This window comes from Vulpes lagopus, chromosome X (assembly GCF_018345385.1).
Source record: "Vulpes lagopus strain Blue_001 chromosome X, ASM1834538v1, whole genome shotgun sequence".
Taxonomy (NCBI): Eukaryota; Metazoa; Chordata; class Mammalia; order Carnivora; family Canidae; genus Vulpes; species Vulpes lagopus.
The window spans coordinates 31176211-31192194 of NC_054848.1; the positions used below are offsets into that span (position 1 = coordinate 31176211).

Sequence of the window (15984 nt, forward strand, 5' to 3'; positions counted from 1 at the left end):
AATCTTGGTGACTTATGTTCCTTTAGGAAAAATGGTGTCCTTTTTTTCTGCAGCCTACTGCTATGCAGTCCATCGTTTTAATTTATTCCTTAATACGATTCCATTCATTCTGTTTTACAGATATTCTTCAGAGTCGTTGCTATACTAATGATTCTTTCCCCAACTTTAGTGTTGTTATAGTTCTCCAGTCTTTCTGACATTTCAGGAATATTTTGAGGAGAGAAGATAAGCACATATATTAATTTTATCATCTTGAAAAGAAAATTGATATTCCTTCTCATAGTTTTCTACAGTTTTACTCTTTCATTTTATCCCAGCTTAATGATCTGTAATTTCTGTTATTGCTTTCATTATTGTGGTCTAGTAATCCATGCCCTGTTGAACTTGCTTGGCAATATGTCTGTTACCTTGTTCCTTTAAAAAAAAATTGTGTGTTGGTATTTTATTAATGATAATAGTTCATATATATATTGGGCTCCTACTAGGAACAAAACATATGTGTTTTGTGCGTATTAATTCATGTATTCTTTATAATAATCCTATGAGGTCAATACTATTATTATACCCATTTTATTGTGGGAAACTGAGGCAAAGAGAGAATTAGTAAGTTTCTCAAAGTTACTCACCTGATAAATAGCAGAGCCAGGATTTGAAGCCAAGCATTCTACCCTAGAGCTAGTGCTTTTAAGCTTCATTCCACTTGCTAATTATTGTAGAATCAGATTAAGACTTAGGGAGCTTTGACACTTGAAAGACATGAGCTCCACTATTTGGCATTTTGTCTTTGGCTTTATTTTTTTTTTTTAATTAACTTTTATTGGTGTTCAATTTACCAACATACAGAAAAACACCCAGTGCTCATCCCGTCAAGTGTCCACCTCAGTGCCCGTCACCCATTCCCCTCCAACACCCGCCCTCCTCCCCTTCCACCACCCCTAGTTCGTTTCCCCGAGTTAGGGGTCTTTATGTTCTGTCTCCCTTCCTGATATTTCCCAACATTTCTTTTCCCTTCCTTTATATTCCCTTTCACTATTATTCATATTCCCCAAATGAATGAGAACATACACTGTTTGTCCTTCTCCGATTGACTTATTTCACTCAGCATAATACCCTCCAGTTCCATCCACGTTGAAGCAAATGATGGGTATTTGTCGTTTCTAATTGCTGAGTAATATTCCATTGTATACATAAACCACATCTTCTTTATCCATTCATCTTTCCATGGACACCGAGGCTCCTGCCACAGTTTGGCTATTGTGGCCATTGCTGCTAGAAACATCGGGGTGCAGGTGTCCCGACGTTTCATTGCATCTGAATCTTTGGGGTAAATCCCCAACAGTGCAATTGCTGGGTCGTAGGGCAGGTCTATTTTTAACTCTTTGAGGAACCTCCACACAGTTTTCCAGAGTGGCTGCACCAGTTCACATTCCCACCAACAGTGTAAGAGGGTTCCCTTTTCTCCGCATCCTCTCCAACATTTGTTGTTTCCTGCCTTGTTAATTTTCCCCATTCTCACTGGTGTGAGGTGGTATCTCATTGTGGTTTTGATTTGTATTTCCCTGATGGCAAGTGATGCAGAGCATTTTCTCATGTGCTTGTTGGCCATGTCCATGTCTTCCTGTCTTTGGCTTTAGACTGGGCACTATAAGTACCTGTGGTTAGGTATATCAGTTCAAGAAGATTAAGAATATGGTAGTCTAGAACTGAGGAGAGTTATATAATCCTAATGTTTATAGGCTAAGTCTAGGATTTCAGATCCAGTGAAGCTCAAAGTCCTGGGCAAGCCTTCAATTCTAGCAAAGTCAGCCGTATTAACAGGGAAAGTGGAATTATATTGCCTTATATGCAATAACCCCCCACTGAAGAGTCATCCACTACAGGATGTATAACCTGGAAAACTAGAATTCATTGTGAATTACGGTATGGACATCAAAAACTTTTTGTTTTCCTTTTAACACTATTGAACATTTTTTGACATATTTATGCATCAGCTTTCATGAACCTGAAGATACAGATTGTCAGAAATGCTGCTTTATTGGTATATTAGCTCAGATAATTTCACTCTTTACAAACACCAATTTGTGGCAGACAGGCCATATGGTCCATGTCATTTGTTAATTTGAGAGATATTCAGGTGGAATAGCAGAAACCAATTATTTGAGGAGATTACCTTTATTGATTAGTAGTCTGTTTACAATTCTTAGAGGCCCCTAGATATTATTTATTTTCAGCCCTTCCTGAAATCGCCAAAAGATGGAAATAGCTATTGAAAAAATATAAGAGAACACAATTTATGTTTCCAAAATCATCAGAGGAAATGTACTAAATATAATAGCCCACTCACTTCAGGTTGGATGAATTGTGGGAATTAACATTTTTTCTAAACACTACTGGGAAGATCTGTAAGCAACTGATCACAGAAACATTTACATCATAATGAAAATTCCACTGCATCTGGCAGAAGTGATTGCAGTACATGTCATTGCTAGTCCAAACTTCTATTCCAATATGTACCTCCTTCCAGCTGCCACACACCAAGAGCACATCTGGGAATGCCAGTCAGGAAGCTTAGGGGAAAGGGTTCAAATTGTTTTAGAGCTACATTCTATACCAGAAATGTGCATTTAGTGTAAATATATAGAATCTCACAGGAAATCAAATTAATCAATAGAATAGTCTACCATTCATAATGACAGCATACAAAATGAAATATTTTCTCACTGCCTCTGCTTCCTCATTTATAAAAAGAGGTAATAATAATACCTACCTTATATGATTGTTGTGATACTTAAAAAAGGTAATACCTTTATGAGAACAGAGTATGAGACCTAATAAGCATTCAATAAATGTTAGCTGTTATTATTAAATTTAGTTAGTATTATGTTAGCAGCATTATATATTTCTGATCTCATTCACTGTATTCACCAACTCTTCTATTTGACAGTGGAAGGTAAATTTAAAACCGATCTTTTCCAAGCAGTTACCAAATGATATTTCATTAATATTTTTCCTTACCTTGCACAAGATTTTTTCCCAGTTTGATAAGAAACTTCTGACATTTTCTAAACTCTGTGTGTGTGTGTGTGTGTGTGTGTGTGTATGTGTGTGTGTGTGGTATGCGTTTCTCTTTGCCACTTTGAGCTGCTGGCAAGATCACTGATAAATTTAGCAATATAAACATAAAGTTTCTCCTCCATTTCTGGGCAGGCTGCCTATTCTTTTTGCCAGCCATGTCCAACAAAATCACAAAAATGTGTCTTTAGAGTGAAAGTGTTAAAATAAAAGTGTTAAATAACTGATTAGAGTTGGCTTCCTTGAATTTTTTTCATTTTTCCACATTACAGTGAGAATAGTGAATCATTTTATAATTCTTCTCAAGGCAGTTTCCTTCTTTAACCATTTTACTACTTGTTTGCTGGGAATAGTGGTAAGTGGTAGGTAGTTTCTTTACCTGGAGAAATAGATCATGATGTAAGTACATGAGCCTTTTGCTTGTGCATATTTTCAATCTCCAAAGTAAAAGGACTCTCATAATTGAAAAGAAACTTTAAATAATCTAATATCTTAAAATATAAACAAGAAGAGAAGGAATATTGTTAACAGTTATCAAAATTTTAATTAAAGTCCACACTTGTGAGATATGCATACATATAGATATTAAAGAAAAGACTGTAGTTTATACATCAGAATTTGTACTCCCAGTGGGAAATCCAGTTATAATCCAGTTAATCCACTAACAATGTCACCTTTTCCTTTAACAATCCTCTAGATAGTAATTTTAACTACCTAATTTCAGTCAGCCTTTAAGGGGTTGGGGAACTTTGAAGACCCAAGCTGTTCCCTCTTGACTTTTCAAATCATGAAATAAAATACACATAGAAAAAGATTCACAAACCAAGTACAACCCATCATTTTACTCCTAGAGCAAATCCCTGTGCAGGCTTCCCTTTAACAGCACCCCAGAAACCTCTTTGACACTCACAATCTACAGGATCTCTATAACTGAAAAGAAATCACCAGCTTGCCTTTTATGGTAATCATTTCCTTACCTTTTTTTTTTTTTTTTTTAGTTTTATCATGCAAGCATAGATCTGTGAACTCCAGAGTTTAAGGTTTATGTTTTTGAATTTTAATCATGCTTGTCACCACATAACATATAGACAGAATTATACTATGTGAACATGTGTGTAGCTATCACTTAGACCAAGATATAGAGCATAGTGGAAGGTCTGTGTGGCTCAGAGGTTGAACATCTGCCTTTGGCTCAAGGTGTGATCCAGAGGTCCAGGGATTGAGCTCCCTGTGGGGAGCCTGCTTCTCCCTCTACCTATGTCTCTGACTTCTCTCTGTGTCTCTCATGAATAAATAAATAAAATCATTTAAAAAAAAAGAAATAGAGCATAGCTAACATCTCCAAATCCCTGCCACTTCTATTTCCCTTCCCATCCCCTGGAGAGGTCACCATTATCCTGAATTCTAACACCAAAGATTAGTTTTTTTCTAGTTTTGAACATGATGTAGGAAAAATCATACAATTTGCGTTTTTTTTGTAGCATCTGGATTTTTTTTTATCAATATTATGTTCATGTGATTCACTATTGCATTTCAAAGTGGATTACTAGTAATGCTGTACACTAGGTCATTATATGTATATTCTATTGAATCATTCTGTCCATAGATGTTTCACTGGCTTCTAGATTTTTCTATTATGAAAAATGTAACTATGGACATTTTAACATATGTCTTTTGATACATATTTCTGAAAGGCTTATATGTTGAGTAAAATTGCTAAATCATAAGATGGAAATATGATCACCTTTAGAAGTTATTTCCAAGTAGCTTTCCAAAGTGGTTGTACCTATTTCCACTACCACAGGTCATATATGAAAGTTCTATTTGCTCTATATTCCAAGAAACAGTTAATATTTTCAGTCTTTTCAATATTAGCTCTGAGTGAGGTTTGAATTGACATTTTACTACTCTTGATATTAAGAAAAAATTTATATTTTCTTGGTCATTTGGAAATGTTGTACCATGAAGAGCCTGTTCTTTGTAGTTATTCTTATTGTGGTTCATAGTGATTCTCTCATCTGTGGTCTGATTTTTTTATTGTCAGTTTTGGAACTCTCTTAGTCAATATGCTTTCCATTATGTGACTACCTCATTCTTTTGGGCTCCTCTCCTTTGCTCACTCTTCTGTGTTTTCCATCCTTTTATCCCTCTCTGTTGTAGTAAGATACTTTCCTATGACCTATATTCCATTGCATTAGTTTTTTCTTCATTTGATTTAGTTTGCTGTTAACTTCATCCATTGCTCTCTTCATTTTACTTACTAGATTTGTTTGTTTCTAAATTTTCCATTTAGTTATATACATATATTTTAAAGATTTTATTTATTTATTTGAGAGAGAGATAGAAGAGAGCACAAGCAGGGGAAGTGTCAGAGGGAGAAGAAGAAGCAGGCTTCCTGCTGAGCAGGGAGCCCAATGTGGAGCTCCATTCCAGGCCCCTGGGATCATGACCTGAACTGAAGGCAGGTGCTTAAATGACTGAGCCAGCAAGGTACCCCTAAAGATTTGATTTATTGAGAGAGAGGAAGAGAGAGAGAGCAAGTGGGGGGAGGTACTGAAGCAGAATGAGAGAGAATCTCAAGCAGACTCCACTCTGAGCGCAAAGCCAGACACAGGGCTTGAGATAATGATCTGAGGTGAAATCAAGAATCAAATGCTTAACAGACTGAGCCACCCAGAAGCCTCTCCATTTAGTTATATTTTTATATAACTTATAGTTCAATGACAAAATTCTCAATCTTAATCATAGTACATACAATTACTTTAAAATCTGTGTCTTAAAACTATAATATGTGGGCCCTGTGTGTCCATTCATATTATTTATTGTTTCTTACTATTTATATTCAACTTGTTTTTTCTCCTTCTTTTTTTAGTTATTGTCTGGTTATGTCTTAATTCTGTTTAGATCATTTATCTTCTTCATAATTTTTTATAGAAATATTTTCAGGTATTAATTATTTTCAATGAAATATTTGCTTTGTTGGTACCTTCAGGATATACTAGCTCTATTATATACATTACTAATGAGGAACTTGAGAAACAGACAAGTCAAGTAGCTTCCATAAAGTCACACAGTAAGAGGAAGAGCCAGAGTTTGAGCAATGGTACTCAAACCCTTATCTAAGTCAATGTACTTTGTCCTATAATATGCAATATAGACCTACTAGCTACCAAACTGGAGAATGGCCACTCAAAATGACTCCTTGGGCACTTTTTATTTATCAGTCTAAATTAGTGATACATTTTGACTTTGATTGCTAGCAAACAAGTAGACAGTATACTGTAGTATTAGATAATTGATAAACTATAGAGAGCAAGAATTGTTTGAATTTTTTTAATCCATTTAATAATTAGCATCCATTGTAACTCAGTGTGAGAAGTATCAGAAATAGAGATTGTACTGTCTTATTTAAAGGACAGAGAAATATATAAGAGCATTAGCTCTCTGGGTTTATCTTTAAAATGTGAGTCTCTGCTTATGAGGCCAATGTGCAGGATGAGCCCTTCTAATTATTAGAATACAATATTGAGAAAATATGTATAAATTTGTTTTTGTCTATACATGTGTGATGAATATTTGACATCTATCTTGAAAACTATCATAGGCATTATTACCTCCAGTTTAAATGGTATAAAATTTGAGTTCAATGAGTTTGGATAACTTCTCAACCAGCTAGCAGTTAATGGGTCCAGGACTTAACTCCTGTACTGTTTATCCAAAGCAGTTACATTTTCTATTCACAATCCAATCTTCCAGACCTGACAATTGCAACCTCAGATTATGATGCGTGTTTAAAATGAGATAATAGAAAGTTCCAGGGTTATCAAAACATCTAATTTGTACTAACAAATGATAGCTGAGTAAGGTGAATTTTATAATTTCTTATTTGATTTTAAGTAGAACTTTATTTAGTCATTGAAAAATTTTTTCATAATATAACATACTGATATTCTTTTTTAATTTTAAAATTGTTTTCTCATAGGGAAGTGTATAAAATACAATTCTACTCATCAACCTCATCATCCAAAAAAATTTTCAGACAGAATGACTTTTCGAAATACAATAAGACCATTTATGATGTGATGCTCCACTTGAGTGGAAAAATACCACCTGGAATTAATTTAAGTCAGTCCTTACCTGAGGATTACACTGAAAGGGTGATTCAACTTCATTCTCAACATTCTTCACTTCTTGACTTTCTCATGTAAGAACATGAATGTGCTAATTTAAGCATGTAATTTTGGCTTGGATAGATACATAAGTAAATGGGTAGATAGGTAGATTTTGATATTATTTGTCTTTTTATAATATATTTACCATGTTTCCAGTATATGCATAATCCTGTAATATATACCTTGGAAAGATAATGGAAAATAAACATTTCATAGACTATTGAATTGGCAACTTAAGGCATTCATTCCCAAGCTTTATCATCAATCCATATCATTGTGAGAGCATGTTAAACAGGTTTCTGGCCCTTACCCACAGAGTTTATGATGTTAATTTGCATTTATAAGGAGTTTTAGGTGATATTTATTTCTTCTGGTCCATGACCTCATTTTGAGTTTTCTTACCTAGACAAATATATAAGTTCATAGAACTAAAAAGGGATGATACCAATAAGTTTATTTCTCAGAATACTGTTAGTATAATCTCAAGTTATACTATGAACTTTTAGTCCACATAGTTGTCTTTTAATATTAAAATAATCAGCAGGTGAAAATTTCCATAACTGGTTGACAGAAAATATAGGGAAAATATTTGTCATTATAATGTCTGTGTTCCTCTGCAGAGATTATAAATGGTGAGTGGCCAAGAAATAGAAAAGCAGTGTTCATTAAAAGTCTGAGGAGAGTACTGGTTAATTTATATTACTTCTTTTGCTTATATTTGCAGTATCCTTATCCACTGGAACATCCATAACCATGCTTCTATATCACTAAAATAACATTTGTTACTTGTAATTATTATGCAATAGGGTTCATATTTTTGAAATATATTGCTGTGTCTTTATATCATTGCTTCTTTGTGTATGGAAGCTATTCCATAGTTGGACAGAAATGTTCACCTACCTTAGCAGGGGTGGGGATGGAGGGTAACAAAAGGAATCTCAAAGCAGGAATGCAAATGAAAAATTTGGTGTTCAAAATTTTTTTTAATTTCCAAATCAGAATTTTTGAGTCTCTAGCAATATTATGGTCTTAAAAATTAGACATGGTATACAGAGAAACAGGAATATGACAGCAGAGTAGGAGTACTCTAGACTTGCCTCCTTCCATGAACATAACCAGATAACTATCAAATCATCCTAAATACCCCAGAAATTGACCTGAAGACTGATAGAACAAGGAAAGGGAGGAAGAGGCCACATTGAAGAAGGTAGGAAGTATGGAGTTACAGTTTAGGAGAGAAATCAATCTTGGGTGCTACTGAGGGGATGGAGCCAGGGTCACTGAGAATGGTGAGAGAGGAAGACACAGGGGAACACAAAAGGAGAATGTTTCCCCATAGCCATTGGCTTGGAAAATGAAAGGTACAGATTTTCATGAGCTTTTGCAACCAGGGGGCCTTAAACACTGGAGTTTTAAATATGAGTGGGCTTGGCTGTGATACAGCCTGGAAAGCACTGTGCTACTTTGGAGAGAAGGCAGGCAAACAACCCAAGGGCATACAGCGTGGAAAGAGCAAGGTAAAGAACGACTGGGGCACACATTGGGGAGATCATTTGCCCCTCTCTGTGTGTCCCTGAGAAAGCAGCATTCACAGAGACACCTGTCCAGGAACAAAGGAGCTTGCTGGTGCCATTTCCCTCCCCTGCCCCTCACCATAAACACAGAACCATCAGTGGGAAGCAGCCCAGAATGATACTGGCTGCCTAACTTGCTTATACTAAGCCTCCTCTCCTTCACTCCAGTGAGATTGCTCTTCTCAGTCATGTTTGCGTCAGTTCCAAGCCAGCAGATTCCTCCTCCAGAAGACTGGTACAAATCCCAGTCTACACCACATCTCCCAAACAGAGAGTTTTGCAGTACCTTAGTTCCAGTGGAGGTGGTGACAGGTCTCATTTCACAAGCAAACCAAAGCATACCTAGTTAAAACTCACCATGTTCAGGCCAGGGACCAAACACTGCCCACATCAGGCAAGGAAAGCTTTTGGCAGATGACTGACCTAAAGATAAAGTGACCAGGACACAGCAGCAGCACACATGCAGCACACATCAGAGACATTCCCTAAAGAGCCAGGGCCTGAGCACTACATGATGTTTCTTCATAAGGCTAGGAGTAGGAGAAATAATTGCCTTTTCTAATTAAAAAAAAAAAAAAAAACAGGCAGAGACTTAGAATGAGAAGTCAGAGGAATTTATCCCAAATGAAAGAAAAAGATAAGATCACAGACAGAGATCTAAGTGAAACAGATGACTAACAGGCTGATGGAGAATTTAAAGTAATGATCATAAGGATACTCACTGGACTTGAGGAAAGAATAGAAAACATTGGTAAGACCCTTACCACAGAGATAGAAGAATTAAAAAAGAGTCAGTCAGAGATGAAGAGATGAAGAGTGCAATAAATGAGATTAGAAACACATTTGACTCAATGAACAGCAGGCTGGAAGAAGCAGAGGAATTAAATAATGACCTAGAATACAAAGAAATGGAAAACAATAAAGCTGAACAAAAGAGAGAAAGAATTATGCAAACATAGGGAATGCAGTGCCTCCATCCAACATAATAACATTCGTATAGGATTCCCAGAAGAAGAGAGAAAAAGGGGAAGAAAATTTGTTTGAGGAAATAATAGCTAAAACTTTCCGTGATCTGGAAAAGGAAACAGACATCCCAATCCAGGAGGCACAGAGAACCCCCAACAAAATCAACAAAAGCAGGCCAACACCAAGACATATTATACTTAAATTTGCTGAATATAATGATAAAGAAAATTCTTAAAAGCATTAAGACAAAAGAAGTCATTAACTTACAAGAGGAAGCCCATAAGGCTAGCTGGGGATTCTTCAACAAAAACTTGGCAAGCCAGAAGAGAATGGCATGATATATTCAAAGTGCTGAAAGGGAAAATCTGAAGCCAAGAACACTCTATCCAGCAAGGCTGTCATTCAGAATAGGAGAGATAAGCATTTCCCCAGACAAAAACTAACGGAGTTTGTGACCACTAAGCTAGCCTTGCAAGAAATATTAAAGAATACTTTTTGAGTGGAAAGGAGAGGCCAAAAGTGACAGTACAGGGCAGCCCGGGTGGCTCAGCAGTTTAGTGCTGCTTTCAGCCCAGGGCGTGATCCTTGAGACCCGGGATCAAGTCCCACGTCAGGCTCCCTACCAGGAGCCTGCTTCTCCCTTGGCCTATGTCTCTGCCTCTCTCTCTCTCTGTTGCTCATGAATAAATAAATAAAATATTTTTTTAAAGTATTCAAAAGTGACAGTACAAATGCAGGAAACATGAAAGCAGTAAAAATGAATACTTCTGCAAAAAAATCAGTCAAAGAACTCACCAAAAAAGGGTATAAAATATACTAACATATGCCTAAGACATGGAGAGGAGAGAATAATAGGTTCAAACTTAAATGACCATCAACTTAATGTAGACTGCTATATACAGGAGAGGTTAGATACAAACCAAATGGTAACTATATATAACTATATAACTATATATATAAACATGTAAAGAATAAAGAGAAAGAAATACAAATATATCACTGAAGAAAATAAGCAAAAAAAAAAAAATAAAGACAAAAGGTCAGAGAAAATTTTCAGAAACAACCACAAAACAAGTACTAAAATGGTAATACATACTTATCAGTAATTACTTTGAATGTAAATGGACTAAAAGCTCTAATCAGAAGGCATAGGGTGTCAGAATGGATAAAAAAAAATATAAGACTCATCTATATGCTGCCTATAAGAGACTCATTTTAGACCTAAGGACATTTGCAGATTGAAAGTCAAGGGACGGAAAAATATTTATCATGCAAATAGATGTCAAAAGAAAGGCAGAGTAGCAATATCTACATTGGAAAAACTGGACTTTAAAACAAAGACTGTAACAAAAGACAAAGAAGGTCACTACATCATAAGAAAGGGGACAATCCAACAAGAAGGTATAACAATTGAAAATATTTATGCACCCAAGATGGGAGCACAGAAATACAGAAAGTGTTTAATAACAAACATAAAGGAACTAACCAATAATAATACAATAATAGTCAAAGACTTTTAACACCCCACTTACATCAATGGATGGATCAGCTAAATAGAAAGTCAACAAGAAAACAATGACTTTGAATGACACACTGGACCAGATGGACTTAGCAGATGTATTCAGAACATTTCAACCTAAAACAGCACAATATACATTTTTTCAAGTGCACATGGAACATTCTCGAGAATACATCACATAGTAGGCCACAAAACAAACCTCAACAAATACAAGAAGAAAGAAGTCATACCATGCACCTTTTCTGACCACCACACTGTGAAACTAGAAGGCAACCACAAGAAAAAATCTGGAAAGATAACAAATAGGTGGAAGTTAAATAACATGCTACTAAATAACGAATGGGTCAACTAGGACATCAAAGAAGAAATGAAAAGATACATGGAAACAAATGAAAATGGAAACACAGTGGTCTAAACCCTTTGGGATGCAATAAAAGAGGTCCTAAGAGAGAATATATAGCAATACAAGCTGACCTCAAGAAGCAAGAAACATCTCAAACAACCTAACTTTATACCTAAATGAGCTAGGAAAAAAAACAAAACAAAACAGCCTAAGAAGGAAGGAAATAATAATTAGAGCAGAAATAGATGATAAAGAAACTAAAATAACAATAGAACACATGAATGAAACCAGAAGCTGGTTCTTTGAAAAAATTAATAAAATTGATAAACTTGTAGCCAGACTTAGCGAAAGGAAAACAGAAAGGACCCAAATAAATAAAATTATAAATGAGAGAGAAGAAATAACGACTGACACCACAGAAATGCAAATAATCATAAGCGAATATTATGAAAAACTATATGCCAATAAACTGGACAAGCTAGAAGAGAAGGATAAATTCCTAGAAACAGATGTATCACCAAAACTGAATCAGGAACAGATAGAAAATTTGAACAGACTGATAAACAGTAAAGAAATTGAATCAGTAACCAAAAGCCCCCAACAAACAAAAGTCCAGGACCACAGGGCTTCACAAGTGAATTCTACCAAACATTTATTTTTTTTTTAATTTTTTATTTATTTATGATAGTCACAGAGAGAGAGAGAGAGAGAGAGGCAGAGACACAGGCGGAGGGAGAAGCAGGCTCCATGCACCGGGAGCCTGATGTGGGATTCGATCCCGGGTCTCCAGGATCGCGCCCTGGGCCAAAGGCAGGCGCCAAACCGCTGCGCCACCCAGGGATCCCTCTACCAAACATTTAAAGAAAAGTTAATACTAATTCTTCTCAAACTATTCCAAAAAAATAGAGATGGAGGAAAAATTTCCAAATTCATTCCTTGAGACCAGCATTACCCAGATAGCAAAACCTGATAAAGACACCACAAAAAAAAAAAAAAAAATTAAAAAAAAGAACTATAAGCCAATATCTCTGATGAACAGATATGCAAAAATCCTCAATAAAATAAGCCAAATTCAACAAAAATTTTAAATACCATTCACCACAATCAAGTGGGATTTTGCTTGGGCCACAAGGGTGGTTTAGTATCTCCAAATCAATCAGTGTAGTACATCACATCAATAAGAGAAAGTAAAAGAACTATATGATCTTTTCAACAGATGCAGAAAAAGTATTTGACAAAGTACAACATCCATTCATGATAAAAAAAAAAAAGAAAGAAAAGAAACCAAAACACCTCACCAAAGTAGATTTAGAGGGAATGTACCTCAACATAAAAAGGCCATATATGAAAAACCCACAGCTAATATCATGCTAAATAGGGAAAAACAGAGCTTTTCCTCTACAGTCAGGAACAAGACAGGAATATCCATTGTCACTACTTCTATTCAACATAGTACTGGAAGTCCTAGCCACAGTAATCAGAAAACAAAAAGATATAAAAAGCATCCATATTGGCAAGGAAGAAGTAAAACTTTCACTATTTGCAGATGACATGATGCTATATATTGAAAACCCAGAAGACTCCACCAAAAAAACTGCTAGAACTGGTACACAAATTCAGTAAATTTGCAGGATATAAAATCGACAAAAATCTGTTGCATATCTATATACTAATAATGAAGCAGCAAAAAAAAGAGGGGGGGGGGGGTCAATCCTTTTTACAATTGCACCAAAAACATTAAGATACCTAGGGGAAAAAAACCTGACCAAAGAGGTGAAAGACTTGTACTTGGAAACTAGAAAACTTCAGTGAAAGAAATTGAAGACAACTCAAATAAATGGAAAGGCATTCATGCTCATGGATTGGAAGAAAAAAATTTTTAAATGTCTACTACTCAAAGCAATCAACACATTTAATGCAATCCCTATCAAAACACCAATAGCATTTTTCACAGAGCTAGAACAAACAATCCTGAAATTTGTATGGAACCACAAAAGAACCTGAATAGCCAAGGCAATCTTGAAAAAGAAAAGCAAAGCTGGAGGCATCACAATTCTGGACTTCAAGTTATATTACAAAGTTGTGGTTATCAAAACAGTATGGCACTGTCATAAAAATGAACATATAGATCAATGGAACAGAATATAAAACTCAGAAATAAACCAACAATTATTTGGTCAATTAATCTTTGACAAAGCAGAAAAGAATATGCCATGGGAAAAAGACTGTCTCTTCAACAAATGGTGTTGAGGAAACTGGACAGCAACAGGCAGAAGAATGAAACTAGACCACTTTCTTACACAAGTTAGAAAACTAAATTCAAAGTGAATTAAAGATCCAAATGTGTGAACTGAAACCATAAAAATCCTAGAGAAGAACACAGGCAGTAACCTCTTTGACATCAGCTGTAGCAACTTCTTTCTAGATATGTCTCGTGAGGCAAGGGAAACAAAAGCAAAAATCAACTATTGTACTACATCAAAATAAAAAGCTTCTGTACAGCAAAGGAATCAATCAACAAAGCTAAAGGGCAACCTACCTAGGTTGCCCTTCTTCTTCCTACTGCAAGGGAGAAGTTACTTTCAGATGACATATCTGATAAAGGTTAATATCCAAAGTTTATAAAGAATTTAATACTCAGAACATAAATAATTCAATGAAAAAATGGGCAGAAGACATAAATAGATATTTTTTCCAAAGAAGACATATAGATGGCCAACAAACACATGAAAAGGTCTTCAAAATCACTGATCATAAGGGACTACAAATCAAAACTACAATGAGGTATCACCTCACACCAGTAAGAATGGCTAACATCAACAACAGAAGAAACAACAGATATTGCTGAGGGTGTGGAGAACAGGAACCCTCTTGCACTGTTGGTGGGAATGCAAACTGGTGCAGCCACTGTGGAAAACATGAAGCTTGTTTAAAAAGTGAAAAATAGAACTAACTACCCTACAATTCAGCAATCACACTACAAGGTATTTTCCCAAAGAATATTTAAAAAAGGTATTTTTCAAAAGAATATAAAATACTAATTCATAGGGATACATACACCCCAATGTTTATAGCTGCATTATTTATAATAGCCAAATTATGAAAATAGCCCAAGTGTCCATCAACTGATGAGTTGATAAATAAGTGGTATATACATATACGAACACACTGGATTATTACTCAGCCATAAAGAGGAAATCTTGCCATTTGCAGTGACATGGATGGAGCTAGAGAGTATAATGCCAAGTGAAATTAGTAATAAAAAGACAAATACTAGATATGATTTCACTCATATGTAGAATTTAAGAAACAAAACAAATGAGCAGAGGGGAAAAAGAGAGGCAAACCAAGAAACAGACTCTTAACTATAGAAAAGAAACTAATGGTTACCAGATGGGTTTGGTTGGGGGATGGGTAAAATAGGTGATGGGGATTAAGGAGTGCACTTGTTGTGATGAGCATCAGATATTGTATGCACGTGTTGAATCGCTATATTGTACCCCTGAAGCTATTATTACACTGTATTTTTAACTAACTGGAATTTAAATAAAAACTTTAAAAAAATTAGAGATGGAGCTGAACAAATTATTTTCTTCATTTCTTAGGTGCTGCCATGTGAATAGTCAAAACTGGCCTGAGTTTCTTGTGACTTGTAAGGGACCTAGAAGTTTCTAATTCACTGAAGGGAACTGAGTTAAGACCCAGGCAGCCTGTTATGGAGGCTGACTAAATGAGAGGGACTCCACTAAAGAGACAGGAGGGTAGGAGCTGAAGCCATGGTATGAATGACAAATATATGAGAACTGGAGTGTGGCTGAGTCAGTTTTGAGAGACCTCTGGGTCCTCAATTGAGTAGGAGGAGAAATGCAAGATCCTCATCTCAGGCCTCAGCAGCAATTACCCACATGGCAACTGGTTTCAGGCAGTGATAGGGGGTATTGCCAAAGAGACTGGAGATCCAGAAAAGTAATCACAGACTTGCTTGTAGAAGGGTATAAGTGTCCCTCTCACCTACTTCATGTAAGCATAAATGTAGGACTGATCCATGTTCTGAGAGGCCTTACACAATTTGGAGATCCCTCCTTTATAAATTAACATCAAATTAAAAATACAAACTTTAGCAACATGGCTTTAGAAGAGACTCATGAATGTGATGAAAGCTAAAGTTGAAGCTTTATTTACTACACAATAAATCTCTCTCTTTGTTGTTGCCATTGTGTGTGTGTGGGGGGGGGAGGTCTGAAATTTTGATTGCTTGTCCCATAGAACAGAATTACTATAAGGAGACTGTTCAAGTTAGAAGACTCTAAAATATATGAACATTTAAGTCTAGGTTTT

At 35.7% G+C, this 15984-nt stretch overlaps 1 protein-coding gene across 6 annotated transcripts in view; it reads left to right on the plus strand.

The window, feature by feature from the left end:
* The window catches only part of CFAP47 (cilia and flagella associated protein 47), a 492283-nt gene that overhangs the window by 168226 nt on the left and 308073 nt on the right, over positions 1–15984 (plus strand). For all 6 annotated transcript variants that reach the window (XM_041740236.1, XM_041740239.1, XM_041740237.1 and 3 more), the window contains one exon: positions 7055–7276. In XM_041740236.1, coding sequence (XP_041596170.1) covers positions 7055–7276 — 222 coding nt within the window. The remainder of the gene's footprint in view (positions 1–7054; positions 7277–15984) is intronic.